Source organism: Mesitornis unicolor, unplaced genomic scaffold (assembly GCF_000695765.1).
Source record: "Mesitornis unicolor isolate BGI_N332 unplaced genomic scaffold, ASM69576v1 scaffold11672, whole genome shotgun sequence".
NCBI lineage: Eukaryota > Metazoa > Chordata > Aves > Mesitornithiformes > Mesitornithidae > Mesitornis > Mesitornis unicolor.
The window spans coordinates 32,290-54,670 of NW_010168649.1; the positions used below are offsets into that span (position 1 = coordinate 32,290).

At 34.9% G+C, this 22,381-nt stretch overlaps 1 protein-coding gene across 1 annotated transcript in view; it reads left to right on the forward strand.

Annotated features, from left to right (window-relative positions):
- LOC104536482 (chromosome unknown open reading frame, human C15orf41) overlaps positions 1-22,381 on the forward strand; it is a 102,440-nt gene that overhangs the window by 32,273 nt on the left and 47,786 nt on the right. Inside the window, exons 7-8 of the mRNA XM_010179099.1 lie at positions 4,763-4,828; positions 7,961-8,066. Coding sequence (XP_010177401.1) covers positions 4,763-4,828; positions 7,961-8,066 — 172 coding nt within the window. The remainder of the gene's footprint in view (positions 1-4,762; positions 4,829-7,960; positions 8,067-22,381) is intronic.

Here is a 22,381-nt window from a genome sequence, read left to right on the forward strand (position 1 = left end):
CCACAATCCTTATATTTCAAGTTAAAAATTTTAAGTATTAATCAGTTAGGAAGTTATTTACATTTTTTTCTGTTAGCCTGCACTACATTTCTTGTATATGCGTGCCATTAAAACAATGATTACTTTATCTTATTGTGATAATAAACTTAACAATGACGTTTGAAATCTTTGATTCCTTATGTGATGAGACAATAACGAAGCGAATTGTTGTGTTTTGCTAATGATTGAGTGTTGTACTAAATTTGTGTGATCGGGGAATTTTGCAGTTTTTTACCAGTAACAATGATCTCTCCTAAAGCTAGATTCAGGTTAAGATTTTGGAAACCTTAAACAAATGTATGCAATTAGAAGAATTATTAAGATTTTTTAAAAGATTTGTCCATATAACTAAGGAACAGAGTTAGTGTGCTCTTTTGTTGTAGAGAAAAATGAAAAAGAGACAGGAATAACTATTGCATACAAACTTGCAAAGGACGTTATGAAAATGTGAGGAGGTAGTTTGTCCTACTTAGCTATAGGAGCAGAGATACAGGTAGTAGGCTTAAGCTGTAACTGCAGAGATGATGCTGAGTTAAAATACTAACCAGTTCTAGGAGCAATAAGGGTAAAACAAGCTGCCAGGGAAGGTTATGGAATCACCTTCAATGAAAAATTCAAGGCTAGACTTGACAGTCATCCATCAATGCTGGTAATGAAATCAGTCCTGTCACGATACAAGGGAGTGAACGAGATGACTTACTAATGGATCCTCAACCTGACAATTATCATTTTATTTGGCTTGTGCAAACTTGTGTAGTACACAAATCAGATTTAAATTTTAATGTTTCATGACCTTGGAGGAGCATCAGTTTTGTCTTTACAGATATGTTCTGAGAAACTTGTGCTGTCACATCAAAATATGTAGAATGGTTTAAGTGATTAGAATATAAAGATATAAATGAGAGAGCTTAATTTATTGCTTACCTTTTATGTATATTTCAGTATTGTTTAGTCATGATTAAAGATACGTTAAGTGGCTGTATTTATTATTTCTGTGCGTTGTGTGTGTCTCTAAGATTCTAGGTGTGATTTTTTTCTTTTAATAGAAAAAAGCTTTTCCTAAGTATCCGCAAGATGAACCACACTGTACCCCTCGCAATAAAATCTTTCGTTTCTGAGAAATAAGTTCCAAAACTACTTGAAGAAAACCTCAGGAAAACAGGAGATGACAATAATTCCTATAAGTCAACAAATTGAAGCTTTGTTAGGCTACGAGTAGGACAGCATTCCAGTGTTGAAGATGACTTACTTACGTCTTAGATTGTTGTACTCAAGAATTCCATTGCTTTTTAACACATTCAGGAAACAGAATTCTTGCAGTTTTCATGGTAGTGTACTATTCTTCAAGAGTAGTGAGTTTCTGGTATCAGCTGTGTGCAGCTGGGCAGAGTGTATTACAGGAGAAGAAAGCAAGTAAAGGACACAGTGAATATAAATTGCCCCAGTACAGTCTTGGAGCATGACATAGCTTCTTAGGTCTGGGACATAATTTGTCCGTTTCTAGAGCAGTTCGTTTTTGAAGTAATACCTTCAGATTCACCCAGAAATTTATTTGAAACCTATATAAACTAATGGGGTTTGCATTTTAGCACTCCAGTGTTCATGAGAAGCACGTCGTATACCACATCCTCTCTTCAGTAAAAACACAGCCCTCAAGTCTTTTATCACATCACCTGAGATTAAAATGATCAATGGAAGCATTCTCTCAAAACAAGCTAAGAGCTGCACTTGCCATACTGAAGTGCCAGGAATGTCGAAGTTCTATATATGAGCTTCATTTTTTTCACGTCTTTGTCACAAATATATTGGGAAAACTTTTAGCTATAATGGCAAGATATGTTTCTGATCTTTGGAATTGTTTCCTACTTTGGTTCCCGCTGTGATGTCCCTCAGCATCACCGTCCTTTGGTGTTGAAGTCCTGTTGAGGTCCTATCTGCTGTTGAAGTGCTGTGAGCTGGTTCATCATGTTTGCTCCATGATCTTTTTTGTTCATCGTTGCTGTAGCTGATCCGTTTGTCATCGCCTGTTATCGCTCATTTCAAAAACGGATCATTCTCCTCATGTTTCAAGAGAGAATTGCAGACATCAGCACGCTTAGTGAGGTGAATTTCTTTGAGCTCACATGGTACCCAAATACCGAACTTCCTAACATATCCAGGTCATTTTAAATGGTTTTCAACACTTGATTTTGATATGTTTAGATTTTGTCACAATCAACTTCCATTGGCCTTCCTGAGCGTGGTGCATCCTTAACATTAAAATCTCTGAACCAAAATTTAGCAAACCAGTGCTGACACTGCCGTAGTTTTACGGCATCTTCGCCATACACATCACGTAACTTTTTATGAGCTTGCACAGCTGTTTTTCCTTTTTGGAAGTAATACAGCAAAACATGATGAGAGTGTTCCGTTTGATTTTTCCATTTTGAAATCTGTGCCAAATGAAAATTGTGCACTTTGTTTTTTTAAACCAAGCTTGAACTGTCAGCTGTAAAGTGACACAGTGAAGTTGTGGTTTAAAATGAAGTTAGGTACATTTCAAGACATTTATGGCCATCCATTAAAAAAACTCCACTATTACATTTTGGCCAATCCAATAATTGTACTCCTGTGCATGATAGGGAGCTCACATAACTAATAAATGTGTTTTAACATATTTTCCAATGTTTACCATAATACAAGATGTTAGAAGAAACCATGTGAAAACATTCAGAAGCAGATTTAAGACAAAAACATGCTCTTTTTCAAGCCATACATTAGTGTCAAATGATTTTAAAAGTAGTAGGTCACCCTTGAAGAAAAGTCTGCTGAAGAATATTAAAAGTAATGCTGATGCAAACTCCAGTTCAAAGACCTGCCAGGTAGACCCTTCGGGAAGTTTTTGCACATCTGTTTTGATTTTCAGTGGTGGTTTTTAACATACATTTCCCTGAATTTGTGATACTAGCATTTGTTGGATGTGATACAAAAGACTGAACTTTCTATTGCTATTTATGTGGACAATTTCAGCTGGATCATCCTGTTTTCCTTTCTAGACAGTTTCAAACAATTAAGAGCAGGTTACAGTTCAGTAGAGTTGGATAAAACTGGATTTTTCTTTATTTTTATCAAGATTAAAAGATTATGTAGAACGTTAATTAATTTCTATATTATGGCACAAAACTCAGTATTCATAGGTTCTGTTAAATTAGAACCTTGTAAATCTAAACCTTTTTTTCTCTGTGCACTTGATAATCTTAGAAAAAATGACCAACAGTCAGATCTGTCTCCAAATCCTAGAAAAGTAATATCTGATCGTGTGATAAAATGAAGTGTTGAGGTCCCTTCCAATCCCTAACGTTCTGTGATTCTGTGTGTGATTGCAAAGACTCCTATTTACAACACAGTGTGGTTACAGTGAAGAAATATTCTCAAATTTCAAGAGAAATACTACAGCTGTCAAAAAGAATGAACAGCTATTGCAGTTTACACTTAGTTTACACACAGTTGTGAATGTGTAACTTTCCAAAATTATTCCTGTCCCACTTTCAGTATTAGTTCACTATATATAAAAATACTTCAGAGTTATATTCTTCAATGAGAAAGAGAAGGGAAGTTTGCTTTAGGCACTTTTAAAGTATTTTTTTTTTAAGAGTGTGTGTTTTTCTTGCCATTAAAATGTTACTTGGTCTCAAGCTGCTGACCTTTCAGGGTATGCACAAAGTATTCTGAAACTGAGTTCTGAATATTGGCCATGAAACTACTGTCCTAACCTGATAAATGGATTGGAAATAAGCTACCCAACAATGAGAATGGACCATTAATTTTAATCAAAGGTGATGTAGAAAGGCGAATGGGATGCATGGCAATGTCAACAGCCCAGTAGGTGTTAAGGGGCTACACAGCCTTACTTGTTACTAGGTAGTGCCATTAGTTGAGCTTGGGTGAAGACAGAAAGCCATGCCTGGAATTGAATGACCAGGTCACTCCAAGTTGTAATGGAGAAATGGTGTTTCAGAAACACCACTGTAATGGTATCGGGAATCAAGGACAGTAGTTTAGAAAATGTTAAGGGCTTGCTTTGCCTTTTTTTATTTAAAAAAAAAAGCAAGCATCTTTCATCCTTTGCATCTTATTCACTCATTATTGTTTCTAAAATTTGTAAGCAATGGAGCTGTATAGTTAATGTTAACAGAATTTCTAAATCTTTGTTTTGAAATTAGATAAATTGTATAGAATGCAGGATGGAAGAGAAACTAAAACTGTGGATTCTCTCTCCTTTAATACATTTCTGGAAAAGAAGAATTTTCTTCTTCCTTTTTTAACAGCTTTTATGCTAACGCTGAAATAAAACCAAGAGAGCAGCTACAGTGTATCTACATTTGTGGTGTTGGTAGGCTTAATCTCAGCAGCTTCCTAATGTGGGGGGACTTTTCTTTCAATCAGAGAATATACCTCTTTATTTTGAATATTTGAGGGTTATAAAATACTGTATGACAGCTTGAATTAATGATGTTTATAATGAAGACATAAAAATGCAGGGATGACAAAGAAGCATTTTTATATCCATGCTTCAGGTTTTCTATGAAGGTTCATTTAATCTGACACAGTATTGCATGCATAAGAATGATATGTATGACTGCATTAGTAATTCTTGCACTCTTATTTAAAATAAAATTAATTATCCTGATGTCTACTTAATAGAACAGTTTTATAAACAATAGTTCTTACTCTCTACGTGTAGCTGAAGATCAACTTCGTGCAAAGGGTTATGACAAAACACCAGACTTTATATTAGAAGTGCCAGTAGGTAAGTATTTTTAAAGAATTCTTATTATTTTATTTAGTGTAGAAGCGTTTGTGCTAAAATATTATGGCTACTGAAGTTCAGTATATTATAGGATACCACAGATTAGTCTCTTTCTTCAGTAGTTACCCAGTAATTTTAAGAACTTCTACTTTGGGTCAGAGAGGTTTGATCATAAGTAGTGTTACCCAGTGCTTCCTCCTTGATCTCTTCATAATTTTGTTTTAAAAAGAAAAAAATTAAAACCAAGCAACAATAAGAACCACAAAATCCCTGTTTCTACTCCCTCTTCCCTGCTCTGCTCGCTGTCTATATGAACTGAACTCTGAAGTTCCTATAATTGTCTTAAACTTCTAGCCTAAATCAGCTCAGAGCAGTCTTAAGAGTGTCACTGTTACACACATAGGTCATTGTGTAAAGGTTTGTCACTGAGCAGTTTATTCTTTTGCCATCACTTTGCATCTAAATACAACTCTGCTGTTCTCTGTTGTTTTTTAAAAGCCTGCATAGCAAAGAATAAAAGTATGTATAAAGGTCATGTCAGAGTTCACCTGCGTTTTCTGATCTTGAGGCTATGTAACAAGGTAATCGGATGGCCTCGTAGCTGGGCCATAGAAGAAAAGGCATCCATGTTCTCCAAGTGTAAAGGATTATTAATCACCTTTTGTAAACTGACCTTCATGCCAAAAGAAGTTTGTTTCACCTCTATAGAATGCAGCACCTGTCTAGGATGTTGCCTGCTGTTGCGTCTATCAAGAAAATAAAGCTGAAAGCACTGTGTGGAAGTCATACATGATGAGTTTTTTGTTCTTTGTATTCACAATTCCTTGCTATAAGGAACTGAATGTGTACTATAAAATGTCTCACTACTCTGAAGTGCTTCAGATACCGTCTTTCAGCACAATAACCTGTTATCCAATAGAAAAACAGCTCTGTATTTGAGTCTCCTGAGAAGTTTTTAAAGACTTTCTTAGCTCAGTGATGGTTGTATTCCTAATCACGCTTCCAAAAAAGAAGAATGTTACTGATGTTAATAAGAGGTTATGTGTACAAAATAAAAATTGCCTTTGTAACTTAACCACTCCGTATTTGAAACAGTGAGATTTGGCATCCTAATGATCTGCAGTTCACTCTTGTCAAGCCACACTTGGAGAGTCTTCAGTTAATTGCTACTTCACTTCCATACCTCTTATTTGTGGAGGGACTCAGGAAGCTACCAGGGACTTGATGTGATGTAGGAATGGTTGTTTTTTATGAAGTCTAAAATTAACAGGGAAGATTGTGAAATTATAGAATCATGGAATGGCTGAGACTGGAAGAGAGCTCTGGTGGACATCTGCTCAAGCAGGGTCACCTGAAGCTGGTTGCCTAGGACTATGTCCAGACACCTTTTGAATATCTCCAAGGATGGAGACTTCACAGCCTCTTTGGGCAATCTGTGCCAGTGCTCAGTCACCCTCACAGTAAAAAAATGTTTCCTGATGTTCAGAAGGACTCTCAAGTGCTTCAGTTTGTGCCCACTGCCTCTGTTCCTGTCACTGGGCACCACTGAAAAGAGCCTGGCTCCCTCTTCTTAACATGTGCCTTTCAGACATATCCATTGATAAGATTCCCCAAGAATTGGACTACAGTGTACACAATACATACTTCATATTAAGATACTCACTTTTATATCAGAAACAGATAAGATTATATCCCAGCTATTCAGGAGCATGATTAAATCAAAACTAGAAAAGCAACCAGATGGAGCAAATTTTTTTAATGCTTGAGAATGGAAACTGGGAAAGACCCAAAAGAATTCTCAGGTTTGTAGTATTACCCTAGTAGAAAAAAGGTTAAAAGCAGCCATTAGTTTGTTTACATGGATTTGTCTCCAAAAATCCAAATAGACGTGCTGCATTACTTTCTTCAAATTATTTCAGTCACCTACAGCTGGCAGGAGATAATTTTCTACCTGTTATCTGATCTGAACTAAGGTATGGCAGTCCTTGCATTCTCTTCTTCCTGCCTTGGTCCATTGCTAGGAAAGGCAGACGTTTCTTAGAAATTGCTTCTCAACAGACCACATAGTTCACGTCCCAGCTAAGGGGCAAGGATATAGCAGTATAGGCCTGCACAAGTTACCTTGGTTACTGACAGAAGGGTGGTGGTGGCATGTACCTCTTAGTATGGTGACTTCATGAGTTATTTACCCAGAATTCCTGAGTAATTTTGCAGCCTGTGGTCAATCATGTCCTGCCATAGCCTCTTCTGATCTTTCGGTATTGTGCTTCTGGGTCTGCATGCCCTTTGAGTACCTCATCCCAGGTCAAACTTGGGGTGAGACATCATGGCTGTGGATATCATAGGAAACTCAAAATACAGGAAACATTTAGAGACCTCAGTAATGATACCCTACATTATGCTTTGGAGGAAGAATGCTCTTTTACAGTGATTCTCCTTTTTTCTGTACAAAATTAGGTTATCAACTTCAGAGAGGATTTTCCTTTTACTGAAAAAAGGACTTTTATTAATATTAGAAATTTACTCCTGCAAGAAATTAAGAAAGACATGAACCAAAGCAAATCCCAAAGCTTTGAAAGAAAATCATGTTTTTTCACATAAGCCTTCTTATTCCTAACTTCTTTCTGGTGAAGCATTACTGACTTTGCAAAAGTAAGAAGCATATATATATATATAAATATATACATGTGATAAAATTTCTTGCCATTTTCATACCTTCCTCTCTGGATTGGTGAGAAGTTCCTGTCTTTAGCAGCTTAGCTGACTGTTCTGGTGCTTCACCAGAAGTTTTCAATTCCTTACCTCATACGTCCTTTCCAGCAAAGCAAGATGCAATGGCACCTTGGTCTGGTCTTCTTCTTTACATTCTGTTTGTGTTAGAATAAATGCAGATATCTAAAACAGGTTATAATTAAAATGAACTTGATATCATTATCCATTAAAATATTTTCTGGTATTTTTTTTGAAAAAATAGTCCTATGTGCATATTTTAAATATATTTTTACAAAGATGTAACTCTGTTGCAAGCATGATTTACGTGGTAGATTGGGGAGTCAAGGATATTCCCAAACACACTCTTACAGGCTGTCGAGTTTGTTTCAGAGTTCACTTTATTTTCTGCTGTCGCCCTAGCTGTTGAAGGACACATAATTCACTGGATTGAAAGCAAAGCCTCATTCGGTGATGAAAGTAGCCACCAAGCCTACTTGCAGGACCAGTTTTGGAGCTACTGGAACAGGTACTTTTCTGTTGTTTTTCCTTAGAAATAAGTAGGACTGCATTTTCAAAAAAAGTTACTGGAAAAAGTACTAGCAACTTTTATATTAAAACCTGTGAACAATATACATGTTACTAATCTGGCATTTTAAATGTCATTAATTAGTATGTCAGACTGCAATGCTAAAATATTTGTGAAAAATTCACATTATAATTGTTAACATGCAGCAGATATATATGGTGATTTTGCAGTGACGCCAGATGACACAATAAGTTACTTTGGTACTGAAGTTATGTATGAATATATTTAGTACGTGACTTTGAGCGAAGATTTTTCTGTAATGCTTTGTAATACCTGCAAGGTGCCAAATTTGTTACAAAATCTTCACAGTCCAACCAAGTGGACTTTCTGTGTAAAAAACTTTATTGCTTGTTGCCATTATAGCTAAGACCATACTGTTTCACTGTGGTTATTTAATAAAGGGGGGTTTTTATGTTATCTACTTTTTAAACAGTCATAACAATTATCTTCAAGCTAAAAAAAGTAGTAGGTATTTGCAGGAACATAAGTTATGCCAGACAGAATCTTTGAACACATTGTTGGTATTGGTATAACAACCTTTTATTTTAAAGATGGTTAAATAGTTGTGCTTTATTCTTATAAAGGTCATTATTGTGTATATTTATATATCTTTCCATAAAGATGGATATATCCATATATATCTCTATATATTTCTATGTCTATCCATAAAGATTAATATATATAGCTTTCCATAAAGATGCTTTATCTTCAATTCCATTTCTGTATGTGGTGAAACCCTGAGCAAGATATTGCATACCTGAGTATGTGAGGTAAATGAAAGTTTTAAAAATGGATTAGAATCCTTAGAAAGGATTTTTTGAAGTATGTATTTAAAAGTCTTCTCAGTGTTCACAAGAGAGCATCAATGAAATCTGAGGGATAGTGGAGAAGATGGCACAAACGTGTGAACATGCAACAAATAAACAGCACGTGCCAACATCAGAGCCTAGTAGGATGACCGTTAGTATTTCAGCTCAATATGAAAAATGTCAAGGTGAGAATAGCTAGCTTTAGCTTGGGAAATACCTTAAAAGCAGATGCTACAGGAGGCAGCAGAGAAAGGAAAGCCAAATCTTGAGTATAACGTCGTCAGAGTTTGGAATTACGCTCTGCAGCAACATTCCTGATTGACATGAGGAGGACCTGCTCTTACCATTTGGAGAAGCAGCGTCAGTTCACAATAGAGATATCATGGCACGCAGCTGATAGTTTAGGGTTTTGTAAACCTGACCTTGTTGGTTGAACTTAAAGCCGAACTGAAATTGGAAAGAAACCCTGTAACGCTGCTTGTTAGATGTGGATAGAAATACATGTCTACGTACTTAGGAAGGAATGGAGGTGAAAGCTGTAGACCTTTTCCATTCAGCGTTTTTTTTGTTTCTCTGAAAAGTACAAGTGAGACTGAAGAAGTTTCCATTTTTTTCCCACATCTGTCACAGATGTAAGTTTACTTCTGCACACAGTCTGACTGAAAGCTTGGAACGTAGCTGTGGCTTGTTTGCTGTTATGTGTGTGTTTCATTAAATCCTGTACTCTGTGCTAACTAAATCTGTGAGTGTCTTAAATTGGTCTGTACTGACAGGAAAGGAATGGCACTTTCTCATTTAAAAGAACAGCTCCCTAGATGCAGTCAACCATGTCTGTTCACCTCAGTGCAAAAGAACACCTTTTTATTACTCTGAGTTCTGCAGGGACAGCTTAGCAAGGTTTTTTATGGCTCATACATCAATGGTATTGTTAAGCAATTTTCAGTTGCAGTGCTGCACTGCAACCTCATCTTCAAATTAAGCTTCACATTAAAAATGTACAAAGTGTACCTTGTCAGTGGGTTTGCACAGTTGTAATTTAAGATACTGTTTTGTTACTGAGAATGTTCAATAACAAAGAAACAGGAAAAGGCGAGTTAGGTCTTGCATATTCCCAGACTGATTTTGCAGAGTGATGTTGTAGAAAAAAGCTATTTTATGTACTGAACAAACTTAGTATTAAATGATTCATGTCCTTGCAGAAACCCTTCGCTCACTGTATTTGTTACCTCAAAGTGGTGGCATCCACTGAGCAGGCTACAGCTTTCAGTGCCACTGGTTAAACAAGACAGCTCTGTGTGCGAAATATAATTGCTTCGTGCACGTGTAGTAGATACCACACTTTTCATTGTTCACTGGCCTACGTTGGTGTATTTCTTGTAACCATGAGGATAAAAACTGTTGACTAGTCTGTGTGATCAAAAGTCATTTGGAGAGCATGAACAGGAAGTAACACAGGTTGTGCTTCAAAACAGGGTCTGAGTATATGTTGAAAATTATTTTAGTGCTTAAATGAATGCTGCTGTTTCTTTTTTTTTCAGTAGTGCTTAATTTTATAATTATTTTCTAACTGAAATTAAAAATTCTGCTCCTGCCTGTAAAAGTCTGTTAGTCAGAGCTGATAGGCATAGCTGCTGTTTTCTAAGAGGCATATAGAAATCCGCAACACACAGTTCAAATAGTAATTAGTGGGTGCACTGTCAGTAACTTGCTGTAAGAAGATATAAACTCAAATACAGCAATTTACATTTTCTGTCTTCTGCAAGCCTGGCTAAGGCACATGTACATTCTGGAATGTAATTCCTAGAGAGTCCCAGGAGAAAGCTTGACACTGTTATTAGCTAAAGAAACTTTACTGTATGTGAGGAAGACCGTAGGAAAATGTCATATTTGACATTGATATTAAACTAAAGGTAATTTCACACAGTGAAAGAGAAGCATTTCATCTTCTCTTTGAATAAGAATGGTAAGTCATCGCTCTACTAAATTCCTTTCCCCATTTGCTTGTATTCTAAATGTTGTTACTCCTGTGCCTCTCCTTTTTTTAAAGAATAAATAAAAGCAAGTTTCCCAGAGGTAATTTTAAAATAGTAACCGCGCTTTTTGGAAGCCTACATTCATGATTAAATGTGTTGTTAATTAATACATTATGTCTGATTTTGAGACTTCAGTTTATAACCAGCAGTCATAGTAAAATTATCATAGAGTCCTGTAGATTAAAAAGGTGTTACAGATAAACGCAAACAGAAGAAAATGTGGAGGATTGTATTTCACTCTCAAACTGAGTTGAGGTGTTCTTAGGGTGTTTTGAGAAGGATGTTCTGTTCAAATTCATTTATGGTGGACTTTAAGGATGGATCATATGCAGGCGAAGGCTAAATCAGAGCATCAGAACAATACCCAGTTTTTTAGTGTTCAGCAGTTTGAAATGGTTTGACTGTGAAGACTAGGTAGTAATTGTTGTCTGATTGTAGGTGGTAGGGGAAGGGGGAGTTATGCTGTGGGTTTATGGATGTCTGTTCTATAACAAGATCAATATTCTCCAATTGCAAGTGGTTTAAAAAGTTGTACTGGTGAATTGAAAGCCAGTGGTATAACAGCTTGACTTGGAGGAAACCTTGGGAGTTGCATTTGTCAAGTGGCTAGGAAAACTGTTCATGCATACCCAGTATCCAAAGCTTCATTGGCAGCCCAAACACAAAGAACTGAAAGGTCATTCTTCTTCTTGCAGTATGATGGTTTGTTGACATATTTTGACACACTGGTACAATGCTGAAAGGTTTCGACCTTGCTGCAACACTGAGGGACTTAGGGTTTGTTTAGTTATCTAATGCTTGTAGGTTTTCACACATGCTGGGTTTTGCTCTGCTCTTTTTTCTCTCCCTCCTAGCTCCACTTGAATTAGTCACTTAATCTTAAACAAAAATTTATGTAGGTAGAGAGAGTTTATGATGATTTTTGCAGTTTAGGACCATATATAGGTGAGTTTCTTCAAATATAATTCACTTCTTAAAAATTTTACATGCCAACTTGCTAACTTCAGCATCACTGAATAAGATACGTTTGTTTATAGACAAGAAGACAGTTAAAAGCAATGAAGAGTGCGGTTTTTTACTGGTTTACTGATTCGATAATTTAATTTGTGAAGTTGATAAAATTCTATATTCTCCTGTGAACTAAACAGAGATATATGTGTACACACACACACATACATACACACGTAGATAAATGCTGGCACACCTGTGCACTTCACAAATGTTCTAGATACATGTAGCTTATTTCCAGCAGCATTTGACACCAATTATTATCTTTATTTAATGAATTTATTTATACCATATCAATGGTATAAAAATTAACAGGTCATTTATGAAGAATTACAATGTTTTTTTACTTTAGCACAAAGGAATGTTTTTAGATGTTACTGGTCATCTCCTCTTTAACAGCATGATTGAATAACAGAGCATGAAGACATTTTCACTTGAGAACATGGCTTATGCCTAGCATTGCTTTAGTGTTAACTGTTTGTCTGAGCATTGTGGTTGTTTTACTTTGTATCAAACTAATTTTAGTCAAAGCAAAGAAAGAACTGACCATACCATATTCATACTAGCATTTACATTTGATTGATATTAATTAAGCATATATTTTCATATGTTGTTCTCCTTAGATACTGTATTTAATATGGACATGAAATCAGGATTTTCATTATAATTTAATTCTATTACTTAAGCCTGTTTTGCAACTAGATTGTTACAATCTCAGCTTAAAAAGTGGTAAATTAAGCACTACATGGCTTGGTTTAAATTATTTTTTCCTTATATTTTTCTGTAGTGCCTTAAATACTGTCATGTCATAGGAGACTCACATAGTGCAGATAGAGCGTTTTCAGCTTCCATCCACATTACTGTAAGGCTTCAGCCTCAATTTTCCTGGTATTTCTCATTCAGATTAGACAAGCATCTAAGTTTATGTACGATAAGAGTTGACAGCATAGATCCTGCTATGCTTGCCAAAGGCCTGGTTGCAGACACTCCACTATGTCAAAGAATGTCAACCCCCCACAGACCCTTCCTTTCAGAATTCCTTGTAATTTTTAATTGACATTTACATCTGACATTTTCAATGTATTTCTTAGTGTCGAGTCTTTATCTACCTAGTAATAGTTAAAACCGAGCCAAACCAAAGTGAAAAGAATCCCTTCCTGTAAACTATGATATCATATATTTTTTATTTAACAAGGTCAAGTTGCTGGGCTGAAACTCAAGAATGACCAAATCCCCTTCCTTCATGTAATTCTATATTTGTTAGTCTAATCCATTTCAAATTACATTTGAGGAGGGAAGTAGGAGTATAAAGGGAAATTTAACTCTTAGTACTAATGAACAAAGTGTAAGTATATTATTATTACTAGGCATCATGCAGAGAAAGGTTACAGAGTTTTCAAAGAAATTTTAAGAATACTAATAGAGATTTTCCTTTGAGTCAGGTACTTGAATATTAAAAGCAGTCCCTTCATACCTATATTCATGCAACATACACATGTTAGCAGCATAATATTGCAAATGAAGTTGGCAAATATGTAATTTAGCTGCATATTGCAGTGTTGTGTTTCCTTGCCTTGAGAAATGTGAACTTTTCATTTGGTTTAAAATACTAAAGCCTAATAAATTGGTATGAGTGTAATTATCCACCTATTAGAAGTTAGAATGAAGGACTGTAGTTTATCATAAATGTCACACAGAAAAGGAGTAGAAGCAGCATTTTGTCACAAATAATGGTGCTTTTCTTCTAATTAGTTAATTTACATTTTACAAATTAAGGGCAAGATTCAGACAGAACATAATCTAGTAACATTTCATAGCTTTACTGACCTGTATTTGTATATGCCAAATTTAAGTTAATTAGAAATGTAGATGCTGTTTGTTTTATCTTTCAAAAAGCTCATCTTAAAAAAAAAAATCTAGACACACTTTTTTCCCCAACATTTATCATCTAAATAATAGTCTTGCCAAGATGGCAGCCTCATAATAAACTCTTTTCAGTGGAGTGATGGGTAATGAAGCTTGCTTGTGAAGGCAGCGAAAAATGTTGTCTAGCCAAATGTGTGAATATGATGGCTAGAGAATCAGTGGACTTTCTCAGTCATCAATCTTTTTAGTAGCCTCTTATACATCTGAATATTTTGATAGATGATCTAATAATTGAGTTATCTATCTTTCTAACTATCAGAGTTGCATAAAAATTATTCTCACATGCTATTGAATATTATATATATTGGGCATCCAGTAAATTTTTCAAAAAAAGGTCCAAGAGGTGGAGGAATTTAGTTGTATCTTAAGCAGCCTTTAGTATGTTAAATGATAAACTACTATATAGAGAATATAAAACTATTTGCAGTAATATAGGAAAAAAGTAAATAATGTCAATAGCTGATTACAGATAGGACTCACAGTAAATAAAGGACATGAAAACATGAGACTGGTGTGGTTAATGCGCAATCTAAGGGAAATCTGAAGTGTGAAATAAGTGGATTCAGTAGCCGCTGGCCAGTTTATGGACAGCAGTCACATTTACACACAGTTGCACAAATTTCTTGTGTCTCAGAAACCTTGGCTCAGGCAAAAAGAAACACAATGTCACTGTGGAGTCGCAAGTTACCATTCAGCCTCAGAGCAGTTTCTCCTGTTTAAAGATGAGACTGAAACAGCCCACATTTTGTTTATTCTGGGAGATTGTACGATATGGTTTTGTGTTTCCAGAGCATAAGAATCTTCCTTCCCAGTACACAAATCTTGCATTAAAGGAGGCACTCAGAGTATCTGGATAAGTTGCATCAGGCTCATCATTGGATGTGTGTTCCTAGGACTTCTGAGTAGCAGAGCTAAACGACAATGGTTGGTGTCGGTGTATTTTTTTAAACACTACCACTTCAAACAGACTTGTTACGATTTCTATACTTTGAGTGCATTTCTGCTCAAAAGGTCAGGTTAAAAATATTTTAACAGTAATATATATTTTTGCATTAAGAATATTTTTACATTAAGAACATTTTTAATTCAGATATCTTTTATTCCCCCCCCCAGTGTCAGTTTATGTTCAACTCAATAGTTTTCTATAGATTATAAAATGTTCCCTCTTGTAAATTCTTGAAAACTGTATGTGGAGGACTTGTTTTTTAAAAAAACTAAGTTATTCTGGATTACAGTATTTTTCATTTTCTAGTACTTTATTTGTAGGTTCCTGACTGCAGCAAGGTATAGAAAAGTCCATTTTATGAATAGTTCTCCAGTTAGCAAAGGGGCTTTACTTTCTTTGTTCAGAACTAGAGTGGCCAGGTACTTTCTTGAGGATATCAAGAAGTTGTTCGCTCATTGCAGAATTTTAATAGAAAAAGTGTCAGAGGGATCTGCTTTATAGTAGTTACTGCCTGCTTAAAGGAGAATGAGAAAGATGGATTTCAAGGAGTTGTATGCTGCCATCATTTGTCAAGTACTTTGTGAAAATATCAGTGGGCTTTATTGGACCTTGCCACTGCACAGAGGTCTGCAGATTTAACAGTCTCATTGTTTTGGCCATCTCACTAAGACCCGTTATGACTCAAGCAAAGTTCTTGATGTTTGAGTTCTTGTGAACCATGTGTAATTATTTTGATACAGGAAATAAGGTGATTTGAGTATCAAAAATGTGAAAACATGCAATAAAAACTCGGTTCTCAAGCTCCACACTTGTCTTGCAATATTGTATCGCACATAAACAATCTACATTTTTGTTTTCAGTAATGTTTACGTTGACTTTATGCAATTTTAAATTACATAAGTAATTTCATATAAGCATAATTTAAACCTAGGAGTAAGGCAATGGGAAATAAACTACAAAAAAAGGTTAAATTATTCTCATTATTTGAGGAGTTTTAGTGTACTAAATGCTTCTGAATATATAACTTCATAAGCAATTGTCTGGAATTGGTCAAAGCCGTTGTTTACTACATGTGGCTGCTTCTGACCTTAAGTAAATTGGCAGTTATTCTAGTTAGTATTTGTAGCATGTCTACTGGAGAATATACCAAGCTTCTATACATACACAGTGTGTTATACAGACTTATGTATATATTTGTGTCTGTAGTTTCGGAATGTTTATGTCTTAATTTAGCAAGGAGATCTTAATTTCCCTCTCCTAATCAAAATAGCAAGCATCTGTGTTCCTTCTGGTTTGTCATTTGATTAGCATGCTCTTATCCATCACTAGATATGAATATCAAGAAATTGTGTCCTCTTTTTTTAAGTGATAAATATGCCATTGTCATGAGTACTTACAGATACTCCAGAATATACATCTGATTTGTCAAAGTGTAACTGCACAGCCTTTCTGATGTGTGATATTATTAGTGAAATAAAGAACTTCTTATTTTTTCATGGAAAGGCCTTAAGTAATGACATTGCAAGTCTGGTTTAGCTATCATGCTGAAAAATATAGTCCTTCATCCACTGCTTTTCTAAGATCTGTTGTTTACCAACAAGAGCGAATCAACTGCACAAGAGCCTCTGCGGACATTCCTGTTTGCATGGTCCAGGCCTGTCTCTTCAAGTTTCATTATTTCGGTCTGATGTCTAGTTAGCTCTTATCAAAACTAATACCATCTGAAGTACCAGGCTTCCAGTGGTCACACAACCAACAAGAAAATTTCTTCAATCTGACTAACAGTATTAAAGACAGTATCTCTTTAAACTTGAGCTTTGTTTCGGTGTCTAGATCAATTACATCTTGTAAATGCATTTCCGTGAATGTTTCACTGTGTGTTTCAACAGATGGAATACATCTGAATTAAATAATATTCTGCACATTTTTTAATTTAAAAAATAGTGAAAATGCAAGTGTTTAGACTGAAGTTTTACTGCCGTTCTTACTATGTTTTGATTCTACTAAGGCAGAAAGAACTACTGTATTGCTGGCTTCTCATTATTTGTATAGTACAGTAAGTTAAAATCTTGTTGAAGACAGACACCCAGAAGGGTTTTTATTAACTATTTTGTCAGCCATTTGTAGCAAAAATTGAGTGTCATGCAAATACGTAACTTAATTTTAATTCCTGCAGAAAGTAAGCGTTCCTTGAAATCTGTGGGTTCACTTATGCACGATAAAACATTCCTTCCTGTATTTCTTTTCTGCTGCTGTATTTATTGTGTTCTGAGTTTATTGTGGTTAAATTTATTTTGTGTTCTAAGTGCTGTAAAGCTGAAAATGAACCTTTGAAATTTACAATTTCAAGATACTGCAATTTATAATCTTTGAGATTTACAAAATAGTTTAGACAGGAATTTAGCAAGAGATCCCACAAAATTATTTAAGGGCCTGTGATCATGATCAGTTTATAATTGCAGTATTTTGTAATATCAGATATCGAATACACTGTAGTATTTAGGGTTTTTTTCAACTTTTTATTGTTGTTTACCTGAGAGACTTTGACCACAACATTTTCCATATAATCGAGTTGATTTGATTCCAGATTCACTTAGATTATAAAGTCATGTAAAATTGATCACATTATTTATCTGTCTTTATTTGGAATGTACTGTTTACTTGATTTTAAAAATATGAGAAGGCTCTCTGTTTGAGAGTAGTTTTGAAAGTATATTCTCATGTATTTGTTTCAAAAGGAAAAATGTCTTGCATCCTTTGCAACACAACCCAGTACATTAAGTGAGATTTTCTGGCATACAAAGGATACATGTGAGTTTTTGAGACACTGAAGCTGTAACCCAACTTGAAGAAGACAATGATGGCAGTGAGCTTCTGTCCAGAGTTAATCAGCTGCAGAATTTGTAAACTGCGTATGTGTCAAAGTTGAAAATGTTAGCACTCTGATAGAAGCTTGAAAAGGTTAGACCTGATAAAAGCCATCAGCAGTTAAAGAAAGTGATTTATGGGAATGTAATGACACAAAATGCCTCATTTATCACTCATATATAGGTAGGTTAAGGTTTCTGTGTCATACTTTAAAAACTTGACCACTTAGAATTGTCAAAATAGGTACTTAATTGCCCATCATACATTTCAGTTCAAATTTCCATTGCTTGAATTTTGATGATTTTACTGTTTTTCTTCTCATATGGTTCTTTTTAAAGTCATCCTTATTTCATATTTATTTCTTATTTTTTTCAGATGGTATGCTCAGTGCTCTGTTAGAACTTTTATTAGGTAAAGCTGTTGATTTGAGTGCTATCCAAATCTTTTGTTGATTTACAATTTCATTCTAACTATAAGCCTAACTATAAGAAAAATAACTGAAAGGTTTCATTTTATTTTGTTTCATACCACTAATTCTCATCAAGAGTTTACAGCTTTCTAATTCAATCCTTACATTTCCTCTGCAAACTGCAATACAAGATTTAAAAGTGAGATCCATCAATTGGTTTCCAGTTCCAGTCACTTAAGTTACTGTTTATCTCCATACAAATTAAATTTAATCCAAAACTACCAGTACTGTTAAATGATCCTAAAACAAAATAAAAATGTTAGGAAAAATACGCGGTAGTATGTTATCCTTTTACTGGTTTGATGTGAAGATAACAGAAAGCAAGTCCCATAGATTTGAGACTAACTGGTTTTTGTTAGCTGTCCACAGTTTCATCATAAAGCTGAAAAAAGGTAAATGCAAACATGGATAAATCCTCATTAGGCAGTCATCTTTAAGAATATATTTGCAAAATAAAGCAACTACTTGAAAGATACTGCATAAAAACTAAAATACAGGATCAGCTGCTGAAAGAAGAAAGTGTGATAGTGAAGTTTGTAAGGATTTCTTTTTCTTTAGCTTCTTATCTTTTTAAAACCATTTCATCCTGTTATTTCTTCTTTTTATACAAAGAAGCCTGAACAGAATAATTTCAATTTTTAATATCAAAAAACTTACCTTTTTGTTAGCTTTCACAATTTATGGCCCCAGTTGCACAGCATTCTGTTTGTTCAGCGATGACCTTCCAGGTTCGATTTAAAAAGAAGTCAGAAGCATTTGTCATGTCTGCTCGATCTTGTCCAGAGGTACCTACTGTAATTATAAAGGACTAATAAGGTTGTTTATAATATAACAGTCTGACAACCTTCAAAAAATCTTCTGGAGAGCGACTTGTGTGTGTGTGTGTGTGTGTGTGTGTGTGTCTAAAGGAACAAAAAAAATCTGTAATCTTCTTGCTTTATGGTGCACTGTATCTTTTCAACATTTAGTTGACAAAGCATAAATAATTTATACCTCAAAAAACTTAATTTTAAAAGATAGCGCTGTATAATTTGCTCATTAGTAACACCTTTTGGAAATACTCAGTGATAATATGGCTATAGTACAGTTGCATGCTCTGTCTAATTGGTGTGTATAGAACTGACGGTGATGTACTTAGAAACACCGAATTCCTTTCAGTGTTAAAAAAAAAAACACTTAACATATCTGCTGCAAAAATGTGTGATACATTAACACAGTGAACTCTGTTTCTTAGAAAAAATCCAAATTAAGAAAATGTTGTTTATTCCATTATGAAGCATTATTAAAGTACAGCTATAAGTAGGTGTTATTACATTTTATGTCAGGTTTTTTACAGTTGACTTATGAACATTTTTTCTTTTGCGTGTCTTTGTCTTGCCCCTTCTCTTCCTTTTCCTCTCCAATTTCAGCATTATCCAGCAATACCACTTTTTTATAAGCATGCATATAAGGTAAACAAAACCGTACTAAAACCAATGGAATTTGAATGTTTGACAGAAATGTTTACCTCTCTTGTAGGGTGTGTAACAACACTGTAGTATTGTCAGGCTACCATGCATCATTTAAATACCTTTAGACAGCAAAAGCAAAATCTTGACAATTCGGTAATCTCATCATGTGATTTCCAAGGAGGCTTTTTTCATATCTACAATTGAGACAAATTTATGTTGTGTGTATTTATGGTTGTTAAACTCAAAATTGTCTCATTTCATTAATTTTTAACATTGTGTTCTCTTAATGACTATGAAGAAATGTATTAAAATGCCTTAATTATAGGGCTAGAAGAAGAGAAAGCAGAAGTCTTTTTAGCATATGATCTTTCAGTTATTCACTAAAGGATAAAGAGGGCATTCAAGCGTGGTTTAGATAACTGTCAGCAATAATAAAATGCAAGGTAGTTCCTAGAGCATTTAAAGACCTTTTGGGGAAATAGATTTAATTAAAAAACAATAAAATGGACTCCTCATTTCAAAGAAATCCAAGATGTTATAAAATTTCAGGATTTTACTGTATTAAGTGTACTGTGTGTTTCCAAGGATGAGGAAAAATAGCCATGAAAATATTCTGCAGAAATAGGAGTGATAGCTTTATTTTGTATGTGTAGATGTGCGTCCTTTAGCTTTTAACACACAGACTATGGATAGCACATTCGAGCATGTTGCAGGTTTTCTTAGATGAATACTTTTACCTGTTTGGGTGTTTTAGTTTATTATGCTTTTAAGAAGGGTTGTTTTTTAAAAAAAATTAAAGTGATCATTTGGCTTCTTAATGTGAAATTGTGTTATCACAATTACCTATGGAGTGATATAACAGGCAGGCAGAAGTTCATTTGCATGTTTGGTAGAGTCCTATTCATCAAAGGTGTCTATGTACATACTGTGTAAATAAGTTTCAAAGTATTTTTACTATTTCTGCATTTTTCCTCTCATGTAATAAAAAATTGCATTTGCTACTAATGCTTTCAGTTGCGTGGTGTGTTGAAAAGTTTAGTTAAGCACTTGCTCTGCACTGTTGAGTTATACCTCTTCTGGCAAACTAGGAACAACTTAACTTGCAGGTGATAAACAACATTGGTTTATAAACAACATTGGCTGCTGTCTTTTTAGAGGAGTTTTGCTCCCTTGCTCAGCCTTGTGCCTCCCTGAGGAAGTTTTTCTAAGTTGTTTTCTCTCACCCGGGGGTGCACCCATCAATTGCATTGACCACTTGGTTTGTTGTAGCTGAGTACCAAATGAATCTGCATGCAAGTTGTCTTTGTGTAGCCAGATTTTTGCAGGTAAATCAACTTCACCAAAATACATTTTCAGCAAATGCTAAAACTTGTCATTTTGTAGTTGTAATTGCTGGCCCAAGTAAATTATAAAACATGTTCGTAATGAAAATATTATTTCAACATTTAGGGTCTTGCTATATCCTCTAGTAAATTAAGTCTGGATTGTTAATTCCTGTCAGCATTCACTTTGTCACTGATTGATCATAGTAACGGAAAATTGTCCTTGTTCTTCGAGTTGGTGCTTTTTCTTTTAAGAAAAATAAGGGTTTGTCTTCTGTTTGAGTACACACCTTGAACTGAAGCACAATGAGTAGCGCACCTCTGATAGCTAAGATACTGCTGAACATGTGCACGTGTGGCAGTATTCTGCATTAAAATGTTTCACTGTTTTCTTCATTGCTGGGCTTCCTGAGGCTTGAGGACTCAGAACTACCTAAGCTACAAGAGCATCACAGAGCATGTGCACAATGAGCTTTGGCAACCTTTCTCTGTATGGTGTGCATGTTTTTGAGAAAGAGGTGCCTCACATCATGCTGTAATCAAACTTTTTCCTCTTTTCAACTACTTGTGTCCCTTGCTTCCCACTCACCCCTCATGGTGTGACAATGTCTCTGTAGAATATACTGTACAATCTGCAGCTGATGGGCAGAATCATTAGTTTTGATCACTTCTGTTGAAATTGCAAGTCCAATAGAAGCTCAAGTCAAACATTGAGTCTACTTGCTTTTCCTTTCTACTAGTCATTTGTTTTGTGCTCACTAACCTTTTGTGCAGTTGTGTTTTTATGACTTAGTTGCCATGTGTCATACCAGAGGTGACTGGTTCTCAGGAGTGACTTCTGTGAACTTTGCACGCTAAGCTCTCACTGAGTTAAAAATACTAAATACATAAAATTATTAAAATACATAAAATTACTACCATAGAGTATTTTAATTTTTGGCATGGTAATTTTTACTTTTTCATGTGTAATGAAGCTATAATGGCCATAAATTTAGCTCTGAATCTCCATTCCATCACTGATCTCTTTTGTACTCTAAAGAAAATGACTTGTTGCTTCTGTATTTAACTACATGTAAAAGTCTGTTACTGCATCGAAATATTGCGAAGTCAAACTTAACATTTATAAGGTGTTTACTTAAAATTGATAAGGTGTTTACTTAAAATTGGTAAGATGTTTACTGAAAACTCAGGCTAAAAGACACTACAGATACAGATGTATGAATATACTCTATTAGGAAAAGTCTCTACTCTTGTAGCAAAAGTGTAAGCCTAAGCACAGATCTTCTCATAACTTTCATTTTCTTATCACCATTTATAGTATGTCAAGGAAGAGGAAAAGAATCCAGGAGTACTGTCTGTGCTTTGGCATAAAATGTTATGAAAACAACATAAAGTTCCAGATGTTTATTGGCTTGTGTTAAGG